Source organism: Neodiprion pinetum, chromosome 4 (genome assembly GCF_021155775.2).
Source record: "Neodiprion pinetum isolate iyNeoPine1 chromosome 4, iyNeoPine1.2, whole genome shotgun sequence".
NCBI classification, from domain to species: Eukaryota; Metazoa; Arthropoda; class Insecta; order Hymenoptera; family Diprionidae; genus Neodiprion; species Neodiprion pinetum.
The window spans coordinates 38,857,113-38,870,956 of record NC_060235.2 but is presented as its reverse complement, the minus strand read 5'-3'; the positions used below and the strand labels follow the sequence as shown (position 1 = coordinate 38,870,956).

The 13,844-nt window shown below is 43.2% G+C and overlaps 1 protein-coding gene and 1 long non-coding RNA gene across 2 annotated transcripts; one reads left to right on the top strand and one right to left on the bottom strand.

Moving 5' to 3' along the window:
• Window positions 1-472: 472 nt before the first annotated feature.
• On the bottom strand, window positions 473-6,596 carry LOC138190879 (uncharacterized). Its single transcript, XR_011176938.1, has 3 exons — window positions 6,377-6,596; window positions 1,336-3,182; window positions 473-1,013 (listed from the first exon to the last, which is right to left on the bottom strand). It is a non-coding gene; the product is annotated as an uncharacterized lncRNA (long non-coding RNA).
• Window positions 1,590-13,768, top strand: LOC124216894 (uncharacterized). Its single transcript, XM_046621968.2, has 7 exons — window positions 1,590-1,724; window positions 7,792-8,038; window positions 8,133-8,332; window positions 8,456-8,659; window positions 8,750-8,977; window positions 10,220-10,683; window positions 11,140-13,768. The coding sequence occupies exons 1-7, from the start codon at window positions 1,667-1,669 to the stop codon at window positions 12,922-12,924; spliced, it is 3,186 nt and encodes a 1,061-aa protein (XP_046477924.1). The 5' UTR covers window positions 1,590-1,666; the 3' UTR covers window positions 12,925-13,768.
• The last annotated feature ends 76 nt before the right edge of the window (window positions 13,769-13,844 follow it).

The following is a 13,844-nucleotide window of genomic DNA, read 5'->3' as shown; positions in this document are numbered from 1 at the left end:
CAATCAAAGAGAAACGAAGAAACCAAACAATTCGCAAACTTGATTTTTCCTCTAAAACGAATTGTCAACACCATGAACTACAAAAAAAAGTTGACTATATTGTAGTTATGCTCTTAACTATACGCATACGCACGCCGCACGTACGAGTAAATTTCACAAGCTGAATTCTTAGTTTTTAGGCTTTCGTTGAAGGTGAAATCATAACTGACCTATTCTTGCTGTCATTTAGTCCTGCGTGAAATAACTCTGGTCAACTAACAATACCTGAAAGTAATCATTACAGCCGAAAAGAAATTCCAGGCGTGTGAACGGCGGCCATGTTGAATTTCTTATTTCTTCCAGCATCTCAATTCCCGTGTCAAATACTTGTATGTTTGTTAGTTTTCTATCACCGCGCACCTGCGAGCATTAGGATTTAGAAAATAATTACTAGACTTCACATTCCATAAACATCTTTTCATTACCGAGAACGAGATCGTACAGTATCCAGCTCCATGCATATGTATGATTGTATTTTCGGCAAACTAGACACGGTTGACTGTTAAGGGAGCGCCTGGAATCTCTACCCCGGGACGGTGGCGTACTCGGCTTGTGAGCCCTGAGCAAAAGAGTTTGCCTCGTCAAGGTGGGAGTCAGTTCAGTTATAGTAGGCCACCAGGCTCGGGCCTCGTGAGCTCCCGCGGCAACGTTCGACTCCAGCAACTCTCTCTTTGCCGGATAAGGAGGCATAAGTGCAGCGCTCGGTGTGGCGAGTTTAGTTCGACCGGATCGTGGCCAGAGAATAAGATAGGTGAAAAAACCCGCGTTATATGGCCGTTGATCCGTTCTCCGGTACGTTTGATAAGGCCCTTCTTGTTAGGGGGCGATGCGGAAGAACCTGCAGTGCGTTGGTTCCGCGGTCCGAAGACATTGCAGCAGCGGAGTTTGTGCATAAATGTTTTACTCGTGCTCTCTTCGACAGCTGACTTCGATCACTAATGCCGCGTTTCGACTGTTGCAAGTGAACCGGAATACTGAAGAGATTAAATAATATAAACTGAGTGTAAACAATTTACTTTGAAACCCAAAGCGTACGATAATAACAAATATCAACGTGATCGGAACTAGTCGCTGCACCGGTATTTTAACATTGTGAATTATGCTTAAAAATAATTAATAAAGATTCGTCGAAATGCGATAATTTTACCGAATAAATGAAATTAATTTAATAATTCAAATAACGCAAAAAAAAACAAAACATTACATGTTTATATGGCTGTGACAATAATTTCGAATCTCGAGTGTGGCCGCGTGGTGCGATAATTATAAAGTTCCTAAATTAGCTTCTGTGTTTACCTTTCGATAGAAGCCTACATGGTGTTGATTAACGCCACCGTGCACGAGGTTTGTCCACACTTGTCTGCGCCACCCGTGATAATTGACAGATCAATTTCAAATGTTATAAGATCGTGCGATCGGGGACGCCGATAGAATACTGATAGCCGGTTCAAAACTCCAAAAGTCTCGAGCGGCGATAACCGCATGAGTAGATGGTATATCTATTTGTTAACAATATTTATTAACCGAGCTACCGAATCGATCACCGAGAATACACCTCCTGCATAAGATATGGAAGTTTAACTACTTGGATATAATAATCACTTTTTCACGAGTGCAAATACCTGCGATGATCGGCAAACTATTATTGGCCGGTTGGATACTTCAATGTCTTCGAGGTCTTCACGGTGCGTATTACAGCAATATATGATATGTACATTTGTGTTTTATCATTTACGAATATTTGTTTCCTCTGATCAGTAGTCAATCATCGTGATTAAAATAAATCAAACGATTGAATGTTTCAACGTTTAAAACAAGCAGGATTCATATTGCAACACGTACTTGCATCCAGGCCATTGATTGTAATTAACAAATTGTGCGCTCTTCCGGTTCTCACAGAATTTCAATTCTCACGTCAGGTTAGATGCAATCACTTGATTTTATAACGCAACTGACGCATATGAACGAGCCAACGTGTGCATGGACATAACAAATATTTCATAATATACCTATAATGTTTTTTCCATGTTTTGTTCACCTCTAGATGTTAAAATATTCTTAAATTACGGTTAATTATCTACTTAGAAATTTACTGCCGCAAGTGCTTGACCCCGTTGACTCAAGGCATCGTTTCAGTGTGATTTATAAAATATCGTAAAAATTTCGGACACTCGAACATGTATATATATATATATATATATTTTTATATAGGCGTATGTACGCGCCTCCGTGTGTATTTGTATAAGAAAACTGAATCGTCATCCACGCCTCCTAGATCTGGTGAAATTATTTCTTTAGAAAGGCAAAGACTGGACCACAAATGAACCAAGGTAACTAACTCGCTCGAACACGCGCCAGCGAACCGGCTTAACTGAATTAAAAGGATCTAGGTTATCCCCGGCTGTATGTAGGTGTATACGTATATAACTCGTTCTAATCTGGATTTTGACCCTGCAGAGAGAGAACCGGTATCGGTCGAGCTGTTAAAGATCACATCACTCAAGTTTGTTAGACTTTATCCTATAGTAACGTGTGTAGGAGTACATGAAAATTGTTTTTCTCTTATCGCCAATTATTACAATATACATTTTACTTACTTTAACTCTCCGATACGAGAGACGGATGTAAAAAAACATATTGATGCAGTTACGTAAGAATCGCTTGCGTAATGACCCATGAAATAAATTGCGTTGTGGGTGAATTTCATTCGCTCCAGGATACCTGTAAGATCTGTCTACAAGAGTCGAGCCGCGCCCTTCACATTGCAAGTGAAACATCCTGTATAAAAGTGTATGTACCATCCACATACATATACCTATGTACGTAATGCAGCGTTCCGATAAATGTCCGTCGCTTTCACTGTCCAGTGTCTAGCTGGAGGGGAAGACCACTCAACGTTCATGTACACAGTTCATTATACATCTGTATTATACTTCCACGATGCGGCGAGTTTACTGCAATGGAATTTCCAGGGTTGAAAGAATTTCCCAGGTCAAAAAAAAACCCGGTCTCTTATGCAGCTGGAACCAGGTCATCTTCTGGAGTTGAAAAACGTTGAAGAGAACGGTGAAGAGAGAATCGGAGTACGTTTTTCTCGCTGAAACTTGTATACTTCCAATACTCGTCCATCGCTCATTGTCAACCTGTAAAAAAGCAGAGAAATTTAATTACTGCATTTTCAGACTATCGGGACCGAAATCTTTACGGTTGTAGTAATCCTTCACGCCATGGGAATTCGGACTGTCTCTGTAACTTACGTAAAGATAACTTCAACTAAAGCTACCCAGTCAAGGCGTGACGTGCCGTACAGTAGTTCGTCAGCTCCGCATTGTCCCGAGTAGATTTACTTTAATTTGCCAATTTTATTGTCCCTCGGTGCGTACTCGTTAACTACGTTTCCTTTTTATCTCAAGGACAAAGGATGTGACAGTACTCTGCGTAAATACAATTCATGTACCTACACCTACCTACTGGGGTGGGTGTGTGGGCGGGCAACGCAATCAGTGAGAGGCGAACGCCTGCAGACGAACCATTCTCGGTTCATGCTTTGACGACTGTGGAGGGAGCTATGTGAAAACTGAACAATTTGACGTTCGTGAAACTCCCTATTTTCGTCAAATACACGAAGGTAACGCGTGATCGTGAGCCTTTAAAATCCCGGAAGCATGAATTCAACTTCTCTCAAAGGTCACTAGGTCTTACGATTGCAGCCGTTACGAGTACAGTTAATAATCACTGAGTCGTACCGACTCAATTCGCGACGGTAGGTAAGTTCATCGTGAATTTATGCTTCGCGGGTTTTACGTACAGTATACCTGGCCACCCAGTACGTGATCGACGGATCGCGAATCTTGCGTGCGGAGACCGGTCCCGATTTCCAAATACTCGGAATCGCGCTGCTAAAGCACTGACTCTTACTACCGAAATCACCCATTGACGATTCTTCGTTATAAGTTTATTATACACGGGATAGTGACTCCATCAGTGTGTCGAAATTTTTGTAATCCTCGATGCGATTCTGCAGTTGCGAGTGACGCTGACTGTCAAATCGCAATCTCTCGCTGTAGAAACCGTTGAGCATTTGTATAATCAGCGGAATTTCTTCACCGATGATTGATTAGCGGAATGATTTATTTATAGTCGTCATATTGCCCTTACAATTATTCAAAACTGTCGGTTTAATGCAGTTAGCTGCGATAGCGTGTTTTGAATAATTATAAGGACATAGATATATATATATATTGCAACTTTCAAATCGACATACCGCAGACGAGAATATTATTGGATACTTTGAATAGAAACCAGCTGCAAGTGTTGAATGCATTCATTACTTTACTTAGCGAATAAATAAATTTTGAAGAGTTACGAGCCGTTTCTCTTATGGTACGAATGTATCCACTTTTAGGCTCATCGAACACTTCGAATAAGATTACAGGTGAAGTGTCTCTGTGACCAACATAGAGCCTTAACTGCGACGAGAAAACGTTGAAGCTTTCAAATTTTTAGATTAAATCAACAAAAGTTATACAGTTTTCAAACTATCGAATGACCTCATGTACATACATGGCGGACGTTAAACCAATCAGAAAGTGTGACAGTGATGCTCATACCTTGCAGTAACCACCTACTGGAATTGCATGGTGATCAAATGACTCTCACATAACTAAAATGCGACACTGATTTGCATGATTTTTCCAATCTTTCGAACATCAGATGCTGTCCAATTCACTTACGAGCACTTGAACCTCATTGGGAATGGCTTGAAATGATCCAGAACATCCAGTAATCGGTAGATGACAATCACGACTGTGCTGTAATCGCGACGTCACCAATTTTTGAGAGTGTATAGTTCACTGCATTCAATGCGGAACATCGATTCACGAAGAATAGGAAGCGTAGAAATAGAGACAATTTGATACGCAGCAAGTGACGACCTATTTCTCACGGGTCGAATATGAGAACAAGATTAGGATGAAAAGCCAAAGAAAATGGCGATGTAGACTGTTGAGGTTAACATCAAAAGACTCCGCTCATCGCGTACCGCAATGAGTTTATTGGATATACGGGTTACTCTGACCACGTGCGCGGCTGCTTGTGCCTGTATTAAAATAACATTAACCTCAGGAGAAGCACTTCTCATTGTATTCTCATACCTGTAGTCTAAGCCTCAGACTAACGAAGTTCATTGATCCTGGACAACGAAAACTGTGTCAGTAGTCATCGCACAGACACTTTTAGAACTAATCATGCCTCTAGTAACCGTCTCCCCGTTAGCTTAATACATTCTCCTGTGACATAACTTATATGGAAGATAAAAGGGGTCGTCAGTTATTGTCTGTTAATGACGACATGTCCTCGAATTGAGAAAAGAAATTGCACACTACATGCATTACGAGGATACTGGACTTGTGCAATATTCAAGATATACCGGGTTATTTTCGTGATGCGCCATTCAGGAACCCCTAATTATAAGCAAATCAGGGTACAAGTCCACTCTGAGCAGCTCCGAGCACGGAGCCTAGATATAAAGAGAACAATCATGGTGGGCGTTTGACTTTTATTTACGGCCAGAAAAAAACGAGCAAGACCATTTTCTCGCAATGTCTACCAAGGTAACGCTGGTGACGTTAATGTCAGGTTCATGGCGTCCGTTTGTTATTGTTTGTAACGCGTGGTCACGGCATTCCCCTTCTTAAATTTAAAAAACCAGACATTAGCAACTCTAGCAACTCTATTGTAGAAAGATTTTACTACAAATTTTCGGTCGTTTCTTATACATTACGATCGTTCTCCTTATACCTGGGCTCCGTGACTCCGAGTTTCACCAGGGCAACATCAGTCGCGTGCTAACAAAATAAAAGAACATCGGAGCTGCTCAGATGGACTTGTACCTTGATTTGCCCACAGTTAGGGGCCCCTAAGGGTGCATCACGGAAATTACCCGGTATATGCACTTTCTACGCAATAACTGTATGATATTTGAACATCAAATCAGAATTCTCAATTTTCGCACGATACTGTAGTATGCATATAAATGGTGGTTGAATTCAACGAAAAAGCCTGCACATTGCATATGCGAGAAAGGGTGCGTTCCGAAATTAGCTAACAGTGCTAAAAAATTCCCTAGGACAGAGACAGAGCTACCCACGAACTCGGCGGCGCAAAAGAGATAAAGGATTGTCAACAGCACTGGGAGCTAACTAATACCGGAACGCATCCTAAATATAGCTACAATATGGTTATACCTAGATTGTTTTGAATAGCGCAATGCAATGCAAGTTAATGAACTGAGTCAAGCTTGTTTGTCGAGGAGGTGTATAATGGGAGGTGGGCTTACGCATAGCTGCTTATTGTTAGAGATTCGTTGTTCTTCTCTCTCGTTGTTCTCGTAAGAGAGTAGGTAATTGGTTCGCGCGACAGGTGTCCAAGTTGACCGGAGATGTACCGTTGGATTTGTCGGGGACGAGAACCCGCACAATTCTTGAGTGCCTACCGCGTTCCGCGTCACTCACTTGCGCAAGCACATTGTCTCGTACCGTTGTTTCTGGAGCCCAACCGCGGCCTGACCTCCTGCCCAACTCTCATCCGTTTCGATCATCATCAACTCACCTAGTTTACCCCTACTTTTCGTCCCCCGTCAACCCGAATCCATATCAATGCCTCCAATTTATTTATCCGATACTTCCGTCCCATCATCATTATCGCAGATTACAGAAAATATTCATACACACCTCGTCGCTTAACGTGCAGAAAAATTAACGCGGTCAAATCACAGTTCAACGAATCAATCGATCGTCAAAATATTTGTCCGTTATTCAGGTCAAGATTTTACAACGATACTTACTGTCGCATAATTGTACCTATTAGGTGGTTTATGAAGGACATAAAATTATAGTACTATACCATTTTTATAATTTTTAAAAGTTTATTTTTATGCTTAATTCAGGCATACAGGAATCAGCCGTTTCAATGACACATTCTTGTTCAAGACGACGGTATATTTTGCAGATTATTTGCAGGACGTTAAAACTGGTGTAGCTGGTCAGGCAGCACTTACGTATTGCCTATTGAGTAATGGTTGAAACTCAGATATTTCTTACGACGATATGACGGAACGCGGTGTTTTACCGAGCATAACTCCTCAAATCGGTATAACTTACACTGGTATCCATATGTACTGTGTAGGTTGGTGTACTTGCGAATTTATTGTATGCGTAAAGTGCCTTCGAACAAATTGACAATTTCGGAGATAAACGAAATGGGTGAGAAATAGCATGTGAAAATTTTACAACCAGCTGTACTGCGAATGACTCAATCCGCTCTGAATAATCACAGATCTGCAGATGAGCGTTGAAGACTACAATCACAACAGAGAGACAGTACAGTCCGTATACAACAATGTGACGTTATCCAGATCATGAACGAACAGCTTACCGTTACTCATTTATCGTTCATTTAAAGGTATATAGAACAGACCAGTTGCAGCATTCCATTCGCATTCTTTTAATAACAAGTAACCCCTCACCGATCATGCAGATTGCGACCGTAATGTGGATAACAAATCATCAGCAAGGCTAGTGAAGGTCTATTCAGTTATATAATAGCGAATTGAGCAATAATTTTTACAAATTATGAATAAAAATCCTGCACATGATGAGGATAAACAACTAAAAATTACCTATTAGACTTCTGCAAGGACCTCACAATCATCATGACCACTTGTATAAATGAGAAAATGTTGCATCTGTCTAGGAGATCTAGCGACGCGTGCGAAGTGGCCCACGGCCCTGGAAGAGGCATACGACGAACGAAACGACCGCGAGATATTCCAGGCAGTGGTACAATCGATGCGGGAATGGGAGGCACACAAGAAGCACAACCGTCGATTGAAGCGGGACGTCTCCAGGGTTTGCTACGAGGATGTGGGCTGCTTCGAAGACACAGGACCATTCGGTTATCTGGAAATGTTGCCATCGCCTCCCAAGGACGTCGGAACCAGGTACGCCCGCTAACGATAAGACCGATATAGTCTCACAGTGTATTCGCCGTAAGAACATGCATGGTTATATCGATGAAGGATTTTTCTTCGACAGATTTTTGGTATACGGTAGCAGAAAGGCGAGATCCATCCCGATGGATGTTCCCGCTGAAGATATAGCCGACAAGGCGTTCCAGGCCATCGACTCCGAACTCCCAACCAAAGTCATTGTCCATGGTTTCGGCTCCAGCTGTGACCACGTATGGGTATACGAAATGAGGTCTGCTCTCATGTCCGTTCACGAATGTAACATAGGTGAGAGAGAAGATGGATGATTAGTATTAGAGAAGGGTAATTAGCGGCGATGCTCACCATTAAAAAACTTCGTGCTTACTCAACTTCACGTTGTTTCTTTCTTTTTTTTTTTTGCCCTTGCAGTATGTGTAGACTGGGGTCCAGGTAGTGCTGTGCCAAACTACGTAAGAGCCGCCGCAAACACGCGGCTCGTTGGTCGTCAGCTCGCGAAGTTGGTGCGCCAGCTCAACGTTCCATTGGAACGTGTCCACCTGATCGGTTTCAGCCTGGGAGCTCACGTAGCCGGCTTCGCTGGAGCAGAACTAGGCAATGTTTCTCGGATCACGGGTAAGTTTCATGGTACCAGGCCGTTCACGCCAAGGATTTCGTAAGTCTCGCGTTCCTGACCGACCAAATGTTACTTCGGTCTTCGCACAGGCCTCGATCCGGCCGGGCCCCTCTTCGAGGCCCAGGATCCAAGGGCCAGACTCGATGCCACTGATGCCAGCTTCGTAGACGTAATTCACAGCAACGGTGAGCAACTTATACTCGGTGGATTGGGATCATGGCAGCCGATGGGCGACGTGGACTTCTACCCTAATGGCGGCCGGATGCAGACAGGATGCTCTAACCTCTTTCTGGGCGCCGTTTCCGATATCATTTGGTGTAAGATATTCTCATTGTGTTTTTGCCGTCATTGACCATCAGTTTTCATCCACATTTTGCCTTCTTGAAATAACGAGACGCTGGGAGATTTTCCCAAGAAATAATAATGTTTCCCGCAGAATGTTGTGCACAATTTTCGGATATAGATATCATATACAATTTCGATCCTCAATGCGGTTTCTTATACCTGCAAATCACACAGCGTGCAAACAGTATATTGGTCAATCGAATATGATATCTGGATATACATAGGTATGTATGTATAATGTGCAGTGTACATTATACTTCTTGCTCCATAATGAGGACAGGTGACATGAAACGAAATGTAAAAAAAAAAAATAAAAAAATTGGGATGCCGTTCAGAGAATCGATTTACCTTTTTGTCGCCTATACTTGAGAGGATTATTGTAACTTGAGTACTTTTTCGTGTAGCGGAACTCAAGGAGTTTGAGATTACTGTGCCACGGTCGCGTGTAGCAACACCTGTGACTGCTTCTTTACACATTCACGAATAGAAACTGCAGAGCCGCAAAGTATACTTTGCGAAATTATTCAAACAGATTTTTTTACTCATCTATTCAAGTCATGTATCCACTTCTTATTATCTTCCAAATTAGACCGTGTGCTGCATAAGTGTATACGCTATGAACCAATTGTGTTGTAACGCGGTCAAATTTACACCGTTCGTGGCAACTGACATACCTTTTGCATGTGTGATTATTTTACTTTTGTTATGCGAAAATTTAATGTAGTTTATAGAGAAATCTGACAATGAGACGTGTGCACACTGCACGTGTATCAGCACCAGATGATAATACGAGCATTGTGTCCGTCTTATAAGCAATCGTTTGAACAACCCAATGACTGACTACTACCAATGAATAACAGACGATATTCACGGTACGAGAGGTCACAATCTTTGATGAAAGTCAGCGCAGTGGCCTCAAATAGTAAACAAAACCCCATACAATGCGGCGTCTCGAATAGACCCAGACACCGTGATATTGTCTATGTGGAGCGTGTCATTCAAGACAGCATGTATAATGATGGAGTAATAATTGTTTCAGAGGAAGTCACGGCGAACTATACATAGGTATAGTACATCGTACCTATGTGTGCAACAACAAAGCAGCGCGTTATAAATATTCATCCCTGCGCAATCAGCCTCTTCGTCGCCATTCATCGTATGCGATAGTAGCAATTTCTATATCCTGACTTTATTTTCTTTCAAACCACACACAGCCAGCGCAGTGGAGGGAAGATCGTTGTGCAACCACAGACGAGCGTACAAGCTCTTCACAGACTCTGTGAGCCCCCGATGTCGGTTTCCGGCATTTCCCTGCGACCATGGCTACGACGGTCTTATCCGCGGCGATTGCTTCCCTTGCGGAGTAAACGGCGCTGAAAAGCCGTGCGGGGACATGGGATATTACAGCGACGAGTCGACTGCCCGTGGCCAGCTGTACTTGGTCACTAGAGACGAGGAACCCTTCTGCGCACATCAATATCAGATCAAGCTGTACAACAGCCGAGGGGAAAGACCAGCGAGAAGTTATGGAAAGCTTCAAATTTCTCTCATCGGTCAGGGCGCCCTTAACGAAACGTTCACCATGACTCGTAAGGACGATGAAGAGCTTCTGATCGGGGCAATTCTTCAGAAGATCGTCGTTCCTCACCCAGCCGTTTCCGATTTGGAAGCCATAGAGGTAGGGCGATGGTTTTTTTTTCTTGCATGTTCTTCCGCGACTGCTGTTACACAGTTCGCAAAAATCTTCATGAATTTTTCACAAGTGATTGAGTGTTAAAGCTGGATTTAATGGAGCACTTGAACGTTTTTCACTTACATTAGCAGTAATGTAAGCGTTGGCATTCGCAAGCCAACTAACCGTGTAACGACTAATTGTGAGGTAGTTGAAAATCAGTGAGAGTAAATTGTTCCTTTATTATCGCTCCGCAGTTATCACGCGGAATTACACCACCTGACAAACACCGCAAAACTTTCTAACAACCACAATGTCGATTATATAAATTTCATACCGCGTCATTTCAATTTCTACTAACAAATTCGAGTTTAATTTAGCAAAAATTACGCGAAACTCGTGAAATGAGTAGAACGTTTCTGTACATGAAAATAATTCTCTTTCCTCGTTTATCAACTCCAGGTAAAATACACGGCGTACAGTGGTTGGATATCTTCCGGTCTGGTCTCCTGGAGCATAGACAAGGTGTCGATAATCGACAGTTTCGGGAACAGTCTTTCGGTCTGCAGGCGAGGTTTGATATTAGAATCGAACCATCCGGTATACTTGCCGTTGTACCCAGGGGAATGCAACATCCCGGCGGAGCCGGAAACTACGGCGATACCGCAGACGACTCCTTACGGAGATCAGCAGTTTGCCCATGAGAAAAAGGGAGGGATCGGGCCCTTCACAAAGGATCAAAACTTTGAGAAAGACGGATTTCTGGCCGAGGTTATCAGCGAAGAGATGCAAACCCGACCGCAGAAGGGGCTGGGTCCCTTCACCAAGGATCAAAACCCGAAGCCCTTCGACAAGGAGGCCTTCACGCGTCAGGATATCTTCAGCAACGCTAAGAAAGTCTTCGGCAATGATATAGCTTCGTCAGAGAGCTCATCTCAGACGGCGAACCCGTGGACTGTGGCCGACCTCGCTGACGGGGACTCGAATTCCCTAGAAAATGTTGAGGTGGAAAGCGGTCGAGGTTTCTCGGAGAGCACGTCTCTGCAAGTCGCCTTGACGGCCACGAACAGCCCGAGATCGTTGGAGCAACCGACCACGAATTTATACAGTGAAATACGCGAACCGGTGCTGAAGCTCTTCGGCAAGGAGAGCGGAAGGTCGTTGAAACTGCCGGAAATAACGGAACCGATACTGCGCCCGCGACCGGCGAGACAGAACGAGAAAAGCAACGGAATCCGGCGCAGCGGGAGGGGAAAGCTGCCCTCGGATCCGGTCAAGGACACAGCTTCGAGAAGTTTCACGGTTCAATTTCTCCCGGAAAGATTGGCGGGGATCTTGGCTCACGCCGAGAGGTACGCAAGGCAGACACTGCTGCCTCTGATATCCCAGTACACTCCCAGCTTTGTAGGTGGACCGAGGTACAATCAGCCGACTTACTTCCCGCCGTTGGGTGACATCGTTAACGAACGTTTAGAGGACTCGAACTCCAGGGAAATCGTAAATTCCGAACGGAATTCCTCATCGGTTGAGAATGACTCGTACGAAGAAGAAGACTCATCAAGGGTGGACAATTCCAGGATTGGAAAGACGCTGGAAGCCGAGGAGGTGGTTTTCGGTAGCAGCCGGGACAGTCAGAGTTACTCGGATGAGTTGACTTCGGGCCCCGCAAAGACCGAAATGGACCAAAGTGTTGAGAGCCTGAAAGTCGTAGCCAATCTCACAGAGGATAGACCGGAAAACGCGACGTCTGGTAGCCAAGAGACGGGGGGCAGTTGGCTGACCGAAGATGGTACCGCCTGGTCCAAGGAAGATGCCGGGGCTGGACCAGAGACGAAGATCGACGACTGGGTACCAATAGTGCCAGCGGACAAGGAAGTGCTGGAGAAACCAGCAGTCGGCGTGACGCCGCCCGTGATAGACGGTAAAGACGACCGGAAGTTCATTCCTCTTATTGACTTCGCTAACCCTGACGAGTACTTTGTCTCCTCGACATCAAAGAGCGTCGGCGACGTTGCGAAGAACTCAACGGCGGAAGACGAGCGTCTCAACGACTCTACGACGATCCAAACTTCGTCACACATCCAGAAGATACCCGGCAGGAGCAACGACCTCAAAGAGGGAAAGACAACACCAAAGTCTGTTATAAACACAGTATTTCCGTACATTTATGAGAGGAAAAATGATCCCAGGACAAGGTACATACCGCTTCTTCCTGAGGAAGATATGCGGCCTTCCGGTCTCGGATAATTTTTAACACTTGATAATCAGGATGTCTGTGGACACTGGTTGAAAAATTCCAGACATCCTGCACTGCTTCCAGGCAAATAAGTAAAGATTATTCAAAGTCATTCCAAGTCTATGTTCTCTTATTCTGAAGTTTTGATTTCGTTACAGGAGTTAAGGCTATAGGTATATATGTATATTTGGTTATAAATATATAATCAAATGTTCATTTTGGTTGAATTTTTCGACGATCATACGTTAAAGAAAATTAGATGTCACGAGTAAACCTTTCATTTCGGTGCATGATCAATAAGTTATTACGGAGTAAAGAATAAAGCAAAATTGACTTATATTCTTAATTTTATATTGCATATTGCGACTTTATAATGCAGGCAGTATGTTTACTGCCACCAGACTGCGTTTTCCGATATGGTCAATCCCCATGGTATGGTAATGTGTAAAGCGATTTTATTAGATCCTTGGTAGGAATAAACTGGTTTCTAGAAGGTGTACATATATTATATTCCATAGAAAATGTATACGAACAAACTTGGCAGTCCAAAATACATAAAATCACCAATTGGCTTTTTCAAGGGTCTTGTAGACAATCCATATTAAACGTTCACTAGCGATTATGCAGTCAGTAGAAGCGCTCGTTACGAACTTGCATTTTTTGGTTATCGATTATCATTACATTACAAGTCGTTTTAATTGTTAAATTTCATCACCACGGCATTTTCTTACTTTTTTCCAAATGTTAATCCGTTTTATGTAAATATATCTACACACATATCTGTGTGTGCGCGTGAAGAATTCGGCTGTGATAAGCAGCCAGTAGAAAATAGCGGAATAAAGTTACTGTATAAAAGGCTCTTATAAAAAATTGTAGGTAAAAATTACGAGAGCTCTTATTTTTATTTTTGTATGTATATATGAATCTTTAT